The 17727-nt window shown below is 46.1% G+C and overlaps 2 protein-coding genes across 6 annotated transcripts in view; both read right to left on the bottom strand.

Annotated features, from left to right (window-relative positions):
* Window positions 1-17727, bottom strand: part of CTIF (cap binding complex dependent translation initiation factor) — a 301119-nt gene that overhangs the window by 170228 nt on the left and 113164 nt on the right. The window lies entirely within an intron of this gene.
* LOC126086124 (synaptosomal-associated protein 23-like) lies at window positions 1257-13032 on the bottom strand. Its single transcript, XM_049902311.1, has one exon. It carries the CDS (start codon window positions 3124-3126, stop codon window positions 2494-2496), a length of 633 nt encoding a protein of 210 aa, XP_049758268.1. The 5' UTR covers window positions 3127-13032; the 3' UTR covers window positions 1257-2493.

Below are 17727 nucleotides of genomic sequence, written 5' to 3'. Positions count from 1 at the left end.
TACCTGGGGAGATTTTTTTAAATAGCCATGCCCAGGTCATACCCTAGGGGGTGGAAGACTGCCACCCCTATCTTTAAAAATTATCAGGGGATTCCAATGTGCAGCAAAATTTGGAAGCCACTGTGACTTGAAGTGTGGCCCATGGACCAGCAACCTCAACTTCACCTGGGAGCTAGTTAGAAATCTGGAAGTTCAGGTCTCACTCACACCTGCCGAATCAGAATCCACAATCTAACCAATCCACATGCTGTTTGTATGCCCATTAAAGTTTTGTTGTTGGTGTTATTTTTAATAGCAGCTATTTTTTTATCATTTACGAAGCTCTTACATTTGCCAGGCACTTTTCTAATTGCTTTACCTGCATTACCGTGTTGAGACTTCGCAACAACTCTATGAGGTAGAATTATTTATCCCCATTTTACAAAGAAACTGAGGGACAGAAATAGGCTTACAGTCACTCAGCCACAGGTGGCAGAGCGCAAGTGTAAATTCGGACCATTTGGTGCCTTAGCTCATGCTTCCAACCGATACACAATATTACGGGGTAGCATATTGATATCCTCAGGACTATTTCACAGGACAGTATTAAAACAATGTTTTTTTTTTTTTTTGCCTTAGGAAGGGGATTTAAGTATAGCACAATCCCCATTGTTTTACACCTTCTTTCTTTATACATTTACCATCATCTGCCAAACTACTCCTTCTAGCCTAAAGCATTGCTATTACAGAGAGCCTAATTGAGTCTCACTGAATTGAAACATTTTCCTGTCCAGCCTTTGAAAGTTCCTATGTTAACTGAATCTTCTCCAGGAAGTGGGCTGTAGTTCTCCCTCACAAACATTTCCTTTCAGTCACTAGTGTATTTAAGCCCAAATGAATAAAAGATTAGTAATGATGAAAATGAACCTCATGGCAAATCATAGAAAGAAAAATCCTGTCAATATTTCCACTGAAAATTAGAAAGGTGCTAAAGGCAACTTTCCAAGTTGGAATGCTTCTTGATTTATGGACATTTGCTTTATTTGATTGGCTAAATGAGAGCAGATTACATTGCTGCCCTCAAAATAATAAGTCACGAAAACACGTTACCTATTTGAAAGAACAATTCCATTGTTAGTTACAAGATTTAATTGTAAAGACCAAGCCAAACCAAGCCATATTAATAGCTCTGTGGTATGCAGAGGCTAGTTTTTGAATAAAAGTAACAAATAAAAATCTGATTCTCCTAACACTGTTCAAGATCTAAATAAACTCTACCCTGGATAAGGCTCAACTAAACCAAAGGCGTAATACACCTCATCACTTTTAGTTAAACGGGGTAAGTTTCAGCTATTTTTTTTTTTTAAGTCTAAAGCTATGTAAAACTCAAAGCAATCTATTTTTCTACCTGAGATCAAAATAAATTCTTTTTTTTTTTCCTACCTGAACGTAATTATCGGCATTGAGGTAAATCTGAACTCACTTGATATACTTTGTCAAACTTTTCCAAAAAATTTTAAGCCCTGCTTTAGAGAGAAATTCTCATGTTACACATATGTATTTACATTTTTTTTTTTCCTTCGAAGACTAATAACAAATTACAGGCCTGATATGGGATCATGATACTACTAACAATATGAAAATAAAAAGCAATTTGTTTATACAAAGTGTTTCTGAATGGTCTAATATGAAAAGGGATCACAAAGTCTACATACATATGTTAATCACTAAGAGTTCAGAAAATTAGCTCGGTTTAAGAAAACTCATTCTATTCCTCTTTTAGGAATTAAAATAAATAAATAAACCCAAACCCTCTGCTGTGGAGTCGATTCTGATTCATAGCGACCCATAGGAAGGAGTAGAACACTGCTCCATAAGGTTTCCAAGGAGTGCCTGGTAGATTCGAACTGTCAACCTTTGGTTAGCAGCCAAATTCTTAACCACTGCACCACCAGGGTTTCCCTTTTAGGAGCAGAGGTTGCATATTTGTGATGTGTAACAAAAATGTTGTGCATAATAGCTCCAAAATCAAGTGTAGCCTAAATTGGCAGTAACTGCGACTTGAATTAAAAACTAATTCCAACGAGACCTTTACTGTGGCTATGTAACTTTCCGCTTTGGAATCCGCAGGATGTTACTGAGGTAAAAATCCCTTATCTCTGCCACCTTTCCCCCCTCAAACTACAGCTTCCTTCTTCATGGCTATCTTTGCAAATCCTGAAAGCAAAAGAACCTGCTTAAAGTAAGCAAGGAGGATGAAAAACAACACAATATGTGATGTATGAAAACCAATCTAAGAGTATGAACTGAGGAAAAAAATACCAGAAGGAAGGCTGAGCAGCACAGTCTGGCCTCAAAGGAAAAAGAAAATTAAAAAATAAGGGGGCTTTTACTCCTTTGGCCCTTCTTACATTATCTCCCAATTAGAAGAGTGTGTGACCAAAACTCTGAAAAAGTAATGACTCTGAAGGAGGAGCTAGGGAAGTAAATAAATGATAAAGTACAGTGATAGCTTTAGCTGTCAATGAGTTTCTTTGCTCTGGCATTGGCAATGTCAATACGATCTTTGTTGCTGTCAGCCTTTTCTGTGATCCGGTCTATCTGTCGATTTTGAGCCTCAATCTCATTGCCCATGTCCAGGGCCATGTTTTTTAGATTTCCCAGGATGCTGCCCACCTGAGTCAAGTTCTCCTCCATTTCATCTTCTCTGGCATCATTAGTTATACGTTTAATGTATCCACTGCTGGCTGCTCCTGTGCCTGCTTGCAGAGGCTGGCCATTTGCCGCCCGGCCTGGCTGCTTAGATATTACATTAGGTGAGTTGTCTCCACCATCTCCCCATGTTGCCTTAGAGGCCTCACCAGACTCAAAGTTCTTCACCTTGTTACATGGGCAGACACAAAGACCACAGCACTTGTCGAGTTCTGTTAAAGTCTTCTCTGCCTCTCTCACGTCTTTTTTGATTTGGTCCATGTCTTCTTCTATACGGTTTAGTTGTTCCCCTTGTTCATCCAGCATGGTGATGGTCTTGATTCCTGCATCCTGAGACTCAATGGCCAAACCCAGGATTCTCCTTGTACTTTCCAGAGACTCATCAGTAACCTGGTGAGCCCTCAGCTGAGTTTCTCCTGATGACAGATTATCCATGATGAATCAAAACTCTTGAGAGGCATAGAAGAGGAAATGTGGATATTCAAGAAGTTGCAGCCACTCCTCTCTCAGCTGCCAGCTTGGACACCCCAGACCGGACCTAGACTACCCATTAAAGTTTGAGAAGCACTGCTGTAGTGTACCATGTTCTGAGAAAGAAAAGGTTCTAGAATGTTCCAGCACAGTAATTAGAAAACGCTTCTTAGAAGAAGGGGAAAACAAGAGAGATTCTGAGGAAGCGGAGGATTAGAGACACTGAGGTAGCACGGAGGGCTCCTAAGGCTGACTAGAGAGGAAAAGAAGACACCTGGTCTTTGTGTACAGTGAGTCAAAAATAAGAACCAGTAGTCTGGAAGAGGGTTTTTCACAAAATGACAAAAATTAAATCATATTTACCTGTTGCCATTGAGTTGATTCTGACTCCTGGCAACCTCATGTATTACAGCGTAGAAATGCCCCATAGGGTTTTCTTGGCTGTAATCTTTACTGAAGCAGGTCACCAGGCCTTTCTTCCATAACACTGCTGGGTGGGTCTGAACTGCCAAGCTTTAGGTCAGTAGTCAAGCACAAACTGTTTGCACCACCCAGGACCTTTAATCATATTTAGTCACGTAGTTAACAAGCTGAGGTCTTGAAAAGGATAAAATGACAGGAAAATAAGGCTTTCTTGGAACATTTGGGACAATGATTAGGGGGCAGTGGATGATGAGGGTGGATGGGGAAGTGAAGGAAGATCCCAGGAGACCATGGATGCCCCACAGAGGACTTTAGACTTTGTGTCCAGAAGACCTTGAAGAGCTGGAGTTGCCTCTTGAGTCAGGGAGGGAGGTGATGGGAGATAGGACTGAGCAAAAGTACACAGGACAGTTCCTTTGGGGGCAGACTGGCAAGAGAAGCAGAAGTGAGGCAGGCCGAGCAGATGGGGGGCTATTGCCTGGCCTGGGTGAGGAACACCTGGATCTAGTAGCTGAGTGAGGGCTGGAGAAAGACATTTCAAAGGAGGGGACTGGTTAGACTTGGTGGGGTGGCAAGAGAGTCACAGAGGATTCTGAGGTGTCAGATCCGGGATACTGGGCTGTACAACTGATTGGAGGGAAGTCTTGAACCTTAAGTGTACTTACAGGGAGCCCTGGTGGTACAGTGGTTAAGTGTTCAGCTGCAAGCCTAAGGCCGGTGGTTCAAATCCACCCAGCAGCTCCACAGGAGAAAGATCTGCTGATCTGTTCCCGTCAAGATTACAGCCTAGGAAACCTGATGGTGGCAGTTCTACTCTGTTGCACAGTCACTATGAGTTGAAAACTAACTCAGTGGCCTCTAACTGTAACAACAAGTATACTTATAACATATTCTTTTAGTAATAATCCTCCAAAAGTTATCTATGGGACCCTGAAGTCTTCTTAAAACCAACAATAGTTTAGCTTAACTAGTAAAGAATGTCTGCCTTGAGCATTATGCTTGTTTAAAATCCACCTATATGGGAATAAATTGACAACAGCAACTCAAAAGACTAGATAGGAAACTTAGGGGGCAGAGAGTTTATGTCAATGGGGGAGGAACAACTCAGAAAAGGAGGGTGAGAATGGTTGCGTAATTCAAAGAATGTAATCAGTGTCACGGAATTGTACGTGTAGAAACTGTTGAACTGGTGTTTGTTTTGCTGTGTATATTCTCAACAACAATAACAAAAATAAAACAAATTATTATTTATTTTTTTTTTTAGAAAAAGCCATCTACGGGAAACTACAAAGGCCTCTAGTAAACATGTCCCTCAAAGGGCAGGAGAGAGGAAAAGCTAAACTATACACAAGCCCTGGGATTGTCTTTGGGACCAGTGGGCCACGAACACCCAGAGCGGCTCTTGAGCGCGATCCCTTTGTTTCTGGGCCTCTGGAAGTCTAGTTGATTCCCAGTTGACTTAGAAATGCCAGGAGGTTTTCCCAGGTTGCAGTCGAACTGAAACAATAACTGCAGAGTGGACGTTACCACAATTGTTTCCACTGAAGTTATTTTGGGGGAGTTTAGGAAGATTGTCTATTCCAAGACATTTCCTTCACTCAACTCCCTTTATAAAAATACTGATGAAAGAAGCCAGTGTCGCCACCATTATGCCTGCCCTGCTCCCAAGCACGTGTGCAGTCATACTTGGTCGAATGACTCCAGACGGCACCAATGAGCCCCCATACAAAAAAAAATCCCATGGCTGTTGAGTTGATTCTGACTCATTGCAACCCTATAGGACAGAGAAGAACTGCCCCATAGGGTTTCCAAGGAGTGCCTTGTGGATCTGAACTGCTGACTCTTTTGTTTAGCAGCCATAGCTTTTAACCACTACACCATCACGGTTTTCATGAGCTGTCTTATGTCCAGGAGCTTGGTGCTATGTGTGATGAGGAGGTAGGGAAAGGCTTAAGCAAATTAGTAAAATAGCTAGATCTGTGTACTTTAAAGATCATGATAAGGTTATGTGGTAGACGGATTTAAGGGCAGTTCAACCCATCCAGCAACACCATGGAAGAAAGGCTTGGCAATCTGCTTCTATAAAGAGTACAGCCAAGAAAACCCTATGGTGCAGGTCTACTCTGTAACACATGGGGCCACCATGAATCAGAATCAACTTGACAGCAACAGGTAAATAAAACACCCACCACCCATCTGTCAGTCTGTCGTACTCTGGTGGCTTGCATGTTGTTATGATGCTAGAAGCTATACCACCAGTATTTCAAATACCAACAGGGCCACCTATGGTGGACAGGTTTCAGTGAGCCTTCCAGATTAAGACAGACGAGGAAGAAAGGCCTGGCAATCTACTTCCAACAATCAGCCAATGAAAACCCTATGATCATAACAGAACATTGTCTGGCTTGCTTGCTTTGAATGCCAGAGGAGGACATTGTGTTTGGTGAAGTAGAGGATCAGCGAGGGCATGGGAGACCCTTGGTGAGGCTGATTGGCACAGTAGCTACAACAATGGACTTGAACTAGTTGGCGATCCTGAGGACGATGCAGGACCGGGCAATGTCTTGTTCTGTTGTACATAAGCTCATCATGAGTCAGAGTCAACTTGACGACAGCTATCTACTTATCTATTTAAACCAAACAAAACACAGAGGAAGTAAGTTAGCAGGTTATCACAATAGACAAGAGATGACTAGGGCTAAACCAGGATTAGGAGAGCAGAGGGGATGGGAGGAGCAGCATACAGAAATGTTTAAGAATAAAATCAACTGGTTTTGGTGAAGGACAGAAGGTCGGCGACAGGACACCGAACATCATCAGTGAGAAACACAATGGCAAATGATACACACTTCCTGCTCTCAAGGAACCCTACACACTCTTGTAGAGAAAATAACCAAATATTGTGCAAGGCAGGGTGTGATTAATATCAAGCAGACCTGGAGAGAGGTCGCTGAACTAATGTTTTATGATTTTGGATAAGCCCTGGCTAACCCTGTGCCCTTCTATGATGCAAACACATTACAGAACACGGAGACGGGACAAGTCATTAACACCCAGGGCGGAGGCTCTTGGCCCTGGCTGCACATTAGAGAGCCACCTCTAAAATTCTTGATGCCCAGAGCCCACTGCCTAGAGATTTTGTTAAACTGTCTAGGATGGGGGCCAGGCATGGGTTTTTTTTTTTTTTTTTTTTTTAAAGCTCCTCAAATGATTCTAATGTGCAGCAAGGAATGAGAGTTGGGACACTGCACCAGAGGGTTTCAGAGGCCCCGAAATAAGATTTTCTGCTCTGCTGTGCCGGAGATGGTGCAGTTTCACACCAGGCTTAATGGGACTATAAGGAATAAAACGTTCTTCCTGGTCACTAACTTTTTGTTTTTTTAATAGTTTATTTTATTTGTGCCATTATTGAGAATATGCTCAGCAGAAAATACACCAATTAAACAGTGACATTAATTACGTTCTTCAAGTTGTATAACCATTCTCACCCTCCTTTTCTGAACTGTTCCTCCCCCATTAACATAAACTCACTGCCCCAAAACTTTCCTATCTAATCTTTCAATTTGCTGTTGTCAATTTGATCCCATATAGTTCTTTAAAAGAACACGATGCTTAAGGCATTCTTTACTAATTAAGCTAAACTATTATTTGGTTTAAAGAAGACTTCAGAAGGTTTTTTTGGTTTAAGTTTTAAAGATTATCACAGGGCAATAGTTTCAGAGGTTCATCCAGCCTCAGTGGCTCCAGAAAGTCTGGATTCCATAAAAATTTGAAATTCTCTTCTGCATTTTCCCCATTTTGATCAGGATTCTTGTATACAATCTTTAATCAAAACATTCGGTAATGGTAGCCAGGTACCATCCTGGTCACTAGCTTTTGATTCTTCGAATTGCTCCAAGGCGTTTGGGTCATCTCTTCTTGCAGCCCAGAGAGGTTTCCCCTGGTCCAGTTTCCCCAGTGCCACAGCAAGGCTTCTTCCCTGGCTCCCCACTCACAGGCTTGGATTGTCTGACCCTGTATCTTTAACCAATCAGGTTTCCTCCTCCAGTGGATGGACATCCTGCCCAACCTGAAGGCCTGCCTGACCCACACAGTCAGCCACCTGATGCCGCCCTTTGGGTGTCCTGAGAAGACCCCGCTAAGGTGGAGTAATGTGTTTCCTTGACCACATCACGCACCAGCCTGTTGGAACAATGTCCTTTTTCTTGCTGCCAGGAAAGGCCCATAAAGGAACATCTTCTCTTTCTCTTGCCAAGCAAATGTTTCTGCTTTGACCTGGAGGTACACTTTGAAGCTGGAGATGGTTCCCTAGAGGGCAATGAGAAGACCTACAAGGTTATAGGTTAACAACTGTTCCAAAAATTTCTGACATGTTGAGAGAATAATTGGGCAGGCATTTGGGGTTTACTGTGTGTATGTGTGCCCCTTGCATGAGCAGCTCCTGACCAGCCACTGTGCCTCAGTTGGGCCATCACTGAGGTAGGATGTGTGGGGCAAGCCTATAAAGATTCTGCTGTTAGGCCGTTTGCTTCTTATAGCCAACTTTGCTGAGGGTCTTTACAATGAAATCCTTGAAGTGAATCCTATACTACTGATTTACATTATCAAATACAACTCATGCTTCCATAAAAGAATATATGTGTTGAGCAGATGGCCCTTGCCAGAAAGAGGTGAACAGGGCCGCCCACCAGTGTCTTTCTCAAACACACGGAGCATTTGGGGAATCTGGCAGCTCCTTTTCTTCTCTGTAAATCCCTTCGCACTAAGCCCTCCTGGACTCCAGGAGTGTCTGCTGTGTCTGGAGACCCTCTGATTTCACCAGAGCCTCTGACCTTCAGCTCATCTCCTCTGTACTGGTGAGTAGAAGCTGTGTGCTGAGAGTCAGTGGCAAGGTCTAGGTGGGCTTTAGTTTCCCCAACTGCAAAATGAAAGGAACTAGCCTAGACGACCTTCAAAGTTCCTTCCAGGTATAACAGTCTATGGCCATGTGACTCCTTCTTTCTAAAACAAGCACAGCGGGTTACTCTTGGCTGTTAGATATCACCCTCCAACAGCGGGTTCTCTTCAGTGGGAAATGTTCTAAACTCAACGTCTGGGCTTCTGTAAGAAGCCTGAGTGACCGAGGTATTCAACTCAACCTTCTGTACATGGCATTTACTGAAGAGAGGAATCAACTGTTGCTTACACCCACTTCGAACAGCTCCAGAGATAGCCCTCACACCCAGTTGTTTCAGATTTGAATAGTTTGGAATACAATTTAAGACAGAGGCACAAGGGTGGATTAACCAGTAAGCAACGTATGCACAGGCTTATTTGTGCTTACTTACTAATCTGTAGTGCACAATTTCACATAGGTTTTGCCAAATCTTTGTGGTGAAAAACAGGTGGAATTGTGCGCTAAGATTAGTAAGAAAACACAAGTAAGCCCGTGCATACCTTGCTTATTGGGTAATCTGTCCCTCTTAATAAGAGGCAGTCTGGTGTGTTGAAGAAGGGGCACTTCTTTCTAATTTGCACAAAGTTGTCATACTGGATACTGGCAAGCTGGTAACCAAAAAACCAAACCCACTGCTGTCAAGTCTATTCCGATTCATAGCGACCCTGTATGACAGAGTAGAACTGCCCCACAGGGTTGCCAAGGCTATAAGCCTTTACAGAAGCAGGCTGCCACATCTTTCTCCTGGGGAGCAACTGGTGGGTTCAAGCCACCAACCTTTCGGTTAGCAGCTGAGCACTTAACCACCGCTCCCCAGGGCTCCTGGTGGGCTGGTACCTATACTAAACACTTTCCTAAAAGCCCTCTCTAACCAAAACCAAACTCACTGCCATCGAGCCTGAAAAAGAACTCTCAACCCTGCCAGGTGGCGCAGTATTTAGACCTGGAGACTAGTGAGAGAACAAACACGACTGACAGAAAATCTCCCCTCCATGGTATTTATGAACCCTCCCCTGACACTGCCTGGCTGAGGAGAAGGCCTCAGGCGTGCCTGGTTGTGGGGTCAGGGCTGCGGTTAGCAGCTTATGTGGCCTTGCTGTTCTGGTTTACTTCGGGGAGGGAGGGCTAACGGAGAGGCAGCTTGGATTGCAATTTCCTTCCCTTTTTTCCTTTTCTTTCCTAATTTCCTTCCCACAGAATGTTTTACAATGCAGATACTTTAGTGATGAAGCCTTTTCAAAGACACCTACTTGATGCTGATCCTTAGTGAAATTTTAGAATAAATTATTAAACAGATGTCCTGGGAGTCTTATAAAAAGACCAGTCATTAGAATTCATCCTAAAGAAACTGTAGGATGTGTGGGAAAAGCAGCAACCTAGGGATCCTGGACCCCAAATGTACCACTGAATTAGCTTTGTGCCCTTGGGTACAGCACTTCTTCATGGGCGGGGGGCAGGTCTCAGTTTCCTTGTTCAGAATGGTTTGTTTAGAATGTGCTTCCTTGTAGTTTGGAATGTTGACTAGGTGGTCTTCAGGACCCAGGAAGAAAGGCCAGCTCTCACTCCACCACCCAATGCTGGCTGCTCCTTGCCCTGGGCACCAGTGCGAGGCAGACCAGCTGCCCACGTTCTCCTGGTTGGTTGATGGACCTGTTCTTTAGTGTCTCCTACTTTTGAGTCTGCCCTTATCTGACACTTTCCCCTTCACCACCCCTTACCCAAGTATACCTCAGCTTTATCCTGTACATCAGAGCCTGAGGGGACAACTTGTCTATCCTTGCCAGTGATAGACAGGAAATGGAGGGCTTCCAGGTAATAAGGATATGTACAGAGTCCTTGCCCTTCAGGGCTTTGCCTTCCCGGAGACAAGTGGTGGCTGACAGAGTCCAGCACAGAACAACCCCTCCACCAGCCACGGCTAAGTCTTTGGGGTGACAACCCATTATCACTAGGCATTATGCTAGAAAAACTGCCCTGTATTCCCTTAAAGGTATACTTGCTTATTTAAACATTTCCAGAAACGAGCAGGGACTCCCAGGTAAGAAGACTGCAGCTACCAGAAGTTCTATTCAAACGATTTTCAGGAATTGCAGAATGCAAGGATTGTTGAAATATGAATTGGCAGAATGCAGGGACAGCTTGTCCTTTATAACAGGCCTTCTGGAACAAGTCTACCATGGGGTGGGGGGTCACATTTCTTAGCAGAGCTGAGGGGAGAGGCTCAGGAACGCTGGCATGGGCGCTATGGAGGGAGAGAGACCCTCCACAGAATCTCAGCAGCAATAAGATGCCACTTTGCTTCTCTCTTTGCACACAGCCGGCTCACACATTTGCTCTGGCATTTTAGCAACTCTTCTATGGTTCTGTGATTTATGGAGCTCCAGCCATATGCCCAGCTGTGTCCCAGGTATGGTGCGAGAGGAGAGCCCTGCTCTCAGGACCCTGGAGGTTTGCTGGGGAGGAGTCTTTCCCACTGAAGGGGTGACCTACAAAGCTATGCAAGGTGTGGCTGAAATACTAGAAGGGCAAAGGACAATGAAGGTTTCTTCTTGGGTCCCAGAGCACACTTGCCCTGGTGGCTCTCACATGGGAAGCAAGTTTCTCTGTATGGTCTGAATCAAACAGAGATTTTTCTAAGACCCCTCAAAGCTGGTGGGGGGTTCCTTCTCTGTTTAGTCTGCCCTTCTCCTGGTTGGTAAAGCTGAGGGCTGTGTGTGTGTGTGTGTGTGTTTGTGTGTGTGTGTGTGTATCCTTCTAGAGTTCTTTGAATGACAGGAAAGAAAAAAACCTATTGGCATTCAGGAACATCTGTTGCCCCTTTTATACTCTGACCCCAGTGCCAACATGCCCAGGGCCTTGGCCACGTGCCATTTCTCCTGCCCAGACTCTTTCTCCAGGCTACTTTCTCCCTGGACTCCCAAATGTAAACATTTGCTCCAGTTGCTGCTCCTGACAAGCACACCAAGCTCAGTCTCACCTACAACATTCTTGCTGCTTCCACAATTATTTAAATCAACCAAATCTGACTTTTGACTTAACACAGTGGATTGGCCACATCCATTTATTTCAATGCCCCCACCCCTGTGATTAAGGAGGGTAAAAACATACAAAAGCAGAGAGGGTAAGAAAAGAGACTTTGGGAAGACAAAGTGAACGGAGGAGGAACAGGTAACTTGGCAGGGTGGGAAAAGGACAACCTAAGTGTTTACGAGAGGAATACTGCCAACCTCCAGGGAGTTCAGAGCTGAGGCAGCAAGTGCCACAAAAGGCAGGGCTGGGGAGCTGGGACCAAACAGCAGAACTGGATGAAAGTCTGTATATGGGGACTCCCCAAGCCCCCTCCCTGTCCCCACACAGCCATATCACTACCCTTTAGTCCCTGCTCCCAGAGAAAAACTTAGACATTTATTTTCTGAAGAAGCTGAACAAGAACACACGGGCACACAGAGGTTGGGAGAGAGGAGATGTCAATAACACATGGGGAGTGAACAGCAGTGAGCACACTTAGCACCCAGGTCTTGGTTTCTAAAAACCATTCACTGAAAAATACCAGGGCTTCTTGGATAAATGGTGGATCCCAAGGCTGCGGTGAGGACAACACAAGATAAGCCTGGAACAACTTGTGCCAGAAAGTAAGGAAGAGTTCAAAGAATAACGAGGACCTTCCCAAATTACACAGAAACCAGTTCGAAGGGGCTCCTTCTGGTCAAATCTGGGATAACTTGGGTATCAAAATAAATCATTATAGTAATGAGTTATAACCCTTATAATAAAATTCACAAGTTAAGACATAGGTAGGTAGACAGACAGACGGATAGATAGAAAGGTAGTCAGGTAGATAGGTAGACAGATGTTGTTGTTAGGTGCCGTCAAGTCGCTTCCGACATATAGAGATTCCATGTACAACAGAACGAAACACTGCCCAGTGCTGTGCCATCCTCACAATCATTGTTACACTTGAGCCCCTTGTTGCAGCCACTGTGTCAATCCACCTCATTGAGGGTCTTCCTCTTTTTCATTGACCCTTTATTTTACCAAGCATGGTGTCCTTCTCCAGGGACTGATTCCTCCTGATAACATGTCCAAAGTATATGAGACATAGACTCGCGATCCTTGCTTCTAAGGAGCATTCTGGTTGCGCTTCTTCCAAGACAGATTTGTTCGTTCTTTTGGCAGTCCACGGTATATTCAATATTCTTTGCCAGTATCACAATTCTAAGGCGTCAATTCTTCCTCAGTCTTCCTTATTCATTGTCCGGCTTCCGCATGCAGATAGGGAGATCCAAAACCCAAACCCGTTGCCTTGAAGTCCATTCTGACTCATAGTAACTCTATAGGACAGAGTACAGTTGCCTCATAGGGTTTCCAAGGCTGTAATCTTTATGGAAGCAGACTGTCAAATCTTTCTCCTGTGATGCAGCTGGTGGGTTCAAACCATTGACCTTTTGGTTAGCAGATGAATGCTTAACCAGTGTGCCACCAGGGCTTCTTTGACAGGTAGATAGATGGGTAGATGGGGAAGAAGTAAAAGCTCTTCCTTACAGTAGAAAGCTAACTAATAAATGTAGGCAGAATTAGAAAAATCACCATTTGCCAACCAGAATGATAATTGTTTCAGGCAAGAATCATCAATGAATGCTAAAACTAGTAGGTAAGCGTATTATCAGGAATATTATATTTACAGAGTCTCAAATACCTCCCTGCAAGATACTTATTCATTACAAAGGGGAAGACAGTGACTTCACAGGAGAGAAGCCTGACAGCCACTGCCTGAACCAAGTGGCCAATGTTACACCACCAAACCGACATCTTGTGCCTCCTAACAGGATGCACTGGGACGGACACCACACTTCTGCCCTGGCATTCCTTCTAAATGCACATGAATTTAATCAAACAAACCCAAATCGATAGATATTCTAAAAATAACTTGCCTGTACTCTTCAAAAAGGAGCCCTAGTGGTGCAGTGGTTAAGTGCTCAGCTGCTAACCTAAAGATCAGCAGTTCGAACCTACCAGCTGCTCCTTGGGAGAAAGACATGGCAGTCTGCTTCTGTAAAGATTACAGCCTTCGAAACCCGATGAGGCAGTTCCACTCTGTCCTGTAGGATCATTGTGTGTCATAATCAACTCGATGGTACACAACAACAACTCTTCAAAAACAGGAATTTAGTGGTTCCGTGGTAGTATTCTTGCCTTCCATGAGGGAGAAATGGGTTTGATTCCTGGCCAATGCACCTCTTGTGCAGCCACCACCCATTTGTCAGTGGAGGCTTGCATATTGCTAGGATGCTGGACAGGTTTCTGAAAAGCTTCTAGACTAAGATGAACCAGGAAGAAAAGCCTGGCAATCCACTTCCAAAAATCAGTCAGTGAAAACCTTACTCATCACGGCCACATCCACAACTCATCATGAGGATGGCACAGGACCAGGCAGCATTTTGTTCTGCTATGCATGGGGTTGTCATGAGTTGGGGTCCAGCTTGATGGCAGCTAACAACAACCCTTCAAAAATGTCAGCATATATTAAGTGTTGGAGGACCCCAAGGTGAATCAACAAACCACAGCACATGGGAGAGGTGGGTTATCAGGGAAGGCATCATGAAGGAGGTGACCTTTGAGCAGAGCCTTTAAAGAGCAGGTGTGCGGCAGGCAGTCAGGCAGGCAGATGTGGGAAGAAGGACCTTTAAGGCAGGAGCCCAGCGCTGCATCAAGGGCATCCATCAGCCACCATGGCTGGAGCACAGATAAGCTGGAAATCACAGGAGACACCTGGAAGGCCAGCAGGGGCTGGGTGACCTTTTGGATCAGGCTGGAAAGTCTTGGGTTTCCCCACTGGCAATCAGTGAAGAGTTGTGAAGCAGAACAATAAGAAGTTTGGTAAACCCATTACCTTTCTGGATCTCAGTTTCCCTATCTGTATAATGGGAGTAGGGGCAGGAGTGTCATCCAGCCAGTGACCTCACCCAGCTGGCAGCCCCTTGCTGAGCACCAGGACCCTGTGGCCACTCACACACACTTGATCTGTTTGTCCATCTGCTGCCTTCTGAACCCAGGTCCAGCCTGGGAAGCAGAGGCCACGAATGGAGGTGTCACACGCTGCTACTCTCTCCTGGGCTCGGCCCCCGGCTGTGCAGACCCGAGCGGCCTGGGATTGTGCAGCAGCTCACAATGGAAGGAAGAGGGTGTAGGAGGGAGGTCCCCGGGCTGACCCTGCTATTGTTCTTGGGCCAGAAGAAAGCTTCCTCCTGCCTGGCCAGAGTACACTGCATTGCTAGAAAAACCCATGTCCAGCCAGCGACAGTCGGCGTGTCCGGGGAGGGGGGGTGGCCTGCCGACAGGGCGGCCTGGGAGCTGGGGCCCATTCACAAATGCCTGCTGGACAGCACGTAGCCCTGTCCTCCCCCAGCCCCTCTGCCGGCTGTAGTTCCTGGTGAGAGAATCTGGGTAAACGAAAATAACCGGGCTTCTCCGCCTCCAAAACTCGCAGCCGCCAGGAAGGAGAAGGTGGCCAGAAACGGCACACCGGCTAATAAAGGGCTAATGGATGCTTCACACCCCGACAATACCTTCCCCTCCCCCACTCAGCTCCTTCCACCAGCAGGGCTGAGTGAGGCAGCTCCAGTTCCCTTTAAGATGTCTTTGGCTTAGCCAAGACCTTGAAGAAGGTGGTCTTCAGTCTGGTCTGACTTGGGCCTACTGCCCCCCAAGGGCTCCCCATCTCATGCTGACCTCAACACCCTGCCCACCTGACTGGTCAAGGTCTCTGGCACACACCAAGAGATTCTGGGTAAGGTCTGGCCTGATGCAGGCATGGAAAAGATGAGCTCTCCACTGGGGACAAGTCCTCTTTGTAAGGTACCCTAGCCTGTCCCTGAAAAACTAACAAAGTTTCCTCCCTGGCCCCTAAGGGGAGATGTGTACAGCCTAGGAATTCTCCACCAGTCTGTAGGAGGAGGGCACATGGACTGGTCAGCCCTAGCCCTCCGCTTCCCAAGTCCTCCTTCTATGATGCATTTTCCTGCATAACACCATCGGGCCAGTCCCTATTTGGGCAGGTTCAAAGGCCTTGAGGGCCTCTGCCAATTGCCCTCTCTACTTACGGAAATATGGAAATATCCCTTGATGATCCTAGACTCCTCACCCCCATCAGCCTCCTTCGCCCACCTGTAAAAACGGCATGGCAGCAGCGCCAGATCTCCTCATCTAACTTCACGAGGGGGAGGAGAATCAAGATCAACATCAGCCCAAAGCTGATTCCTGTGAGGGGGAGGTCAGACATACCTCCTCTCTCCAACGGCTTCACAAATTCTGACACCAGCCATCCCTCCCATGGAACTCTCTACTTCTCTGCTGGGTTTGATGATTCGCTGCAATGGCCACACAGAACTCACAGACCATACTCACAGTTACAGGGTTTATTAGGAAGTAATGGGTTACAACTCGGAATCAAGATCAACGGGTTACAACTTGGGATCAGGACCAGGAAGCATGTAGGCAACGTCTCCCACCTTCAGTGTAGGACAGCTATCTCAGCTCCTCTTGGCCATGTGGGGCTCCTCTCGGTCCCCTGAGGACAGTCTCCTCTCAGCCCCCTGAGGACAGACTCCTCTCTCAGCCCTTGGCCCTTGCTCAGGCCTGGCCTCTGCCCTGCTCGGTCAAGCGTTACAAAGCCCTTTAGCTCTGCCAGTAAGTGCCTGGAGGCACCATACTCCACCAGTAAGCCTTGGCCCAAAGGCACTCAGCTGTCTCGAACAAGTGAGTCTTCGAGACTAGCTCTGCCAAGTACCTGGAGGCACTCCACTCTGCCAGCAAGCCTCCTGCCCAAAGGCTCTCAGCTTTCTCACCCTGTGGGTCACCAAGACCACTGTAGCCACCTCACTCCGTGGGCTAGAAAGCCCACTGTACTGCCTTCGTGCCGGTCTCCTGGTTCTGCTGCTGCTGTTGCTCTGCCGTGCTTGCTGTTGCTTCTCTGTTACACTTGCTGCTGCTCCTCACCATCTCTGGTGTTACAGTTCTCTCGCTCTTTTCATGGGTCTAGGAGGTTCTCAGCTCAGGCGCCCCAGGTCCAAAGGATGCACTCTACTCCTGGCTCTTCTTCTTAGTGGTAGTGAGGAGCCCTCTCTGCTCTGGGGTTGGCTCTGATTTTAAGCCTAGCAGAATGGCAAAACTGATCAATCCCCTACAAGGTTCCATACACCTTATTTGCATGACCCCACTCCCACGGGGGTCCTATGCACATTATTTGCATTAGCAGCAAGCTGTCCAATCCCTTGGTGGGCCACAAGCATCATATTTGCATAGTCCCACCCAATCATTGTGTTGGAGTCACAAAGACTATGGCTAGAAGGGTCATATTAAGTAATTCACTACATCACACCAGCCCTTAACACCATGCCGTCTCTTCGCAAGGGCCTGTCTTCCTGCAGGTCCACCTCCCTAGCCATCCCCAAACCCAGTTTGAGATCTCCCTCCTTAGGAAGCACAAACAGAGAAAGGCATGAACCACCTGGAGAGACTCAAAACTGGCTTAGAATCAAGTTCTTCAAGCTTCCAAGGATGGAGAAATCTCCAAGGGCTGATATGGTCTGATCTCTCTTGCATGGTTTCAGAGGTAAAATTTGAACTGGGCCATGAGCAGGGCAGATGTGGGCAAGGGAGCAGGAAGGACACTCCAGGTGAGAGGGCTGGAGTGGGTGGGAGTGGGCTTCAAGCACAGTGGTGAGGTGTGGGAACAGAGGCAGCTCTAGGCCCAGAATAAAGTCTATGGCAGACAGACGGCTACTTTTTTAAATCTCAGTCTCAGAAGGAACTGAGAGAAAACCCAACAGAATCTCCACCCATCCCACCCTCCCAAAACCACAGAGAAGGGACCTGTTATGGATTGAATTGTGTCCCCAAAAAATATGTGTGCCAACTTGGCTAATCCATGATTCCCAGTATTGTGTGACTGTCCACCATTCTGTCATCTGATGTGATTTTCCTATGTTGTAAATCCTACCTCTATGATGTTAACGAGGCAGGATTAGAGGCAGTTCTGCTAATGAGGCAGGACTCAATCTACAAGATTAGGTTGCATCTTAAGCCAATCTCTTTTGAGATATAAAAGAGAGAAGCGAGTGGAAAGACATGAGGACCTCATACCATCAAGAAACAAGAGCCAGGAGCATAGTGCATCCTTTGGACCCCGGGTCCCTGCACTGAGAAGC

Source organism: Elephas maximus, chromosome 11 (genome assembly GCF_024166365.1).
Source record: "Elephas maximus indicus isolate mEleMax1 chromosome 11, mEleMax1 primary haplotype, whole genome shotgun sequence".
NCBI lineage: Eukaryota > Metazoa > Chordata > Mammalia > Proboscidea > Elephantidae > Elephas > Elephas maximus.
Note: the sequence above shows the minus strand (reverse complement) of the source record. Positions and strands in the feature narration are given on the sequence as shown.

Bases quoted from the DNA above. Each gene is read 5' to 3' on its own strand.
- LOC126086124 (XM_049902311.1), bottom strand. From the start codon at position 3,126: ATGGATAATCTGTCATCAGGAGAAACTCAGCTGAGGGCTCACCAGGTT.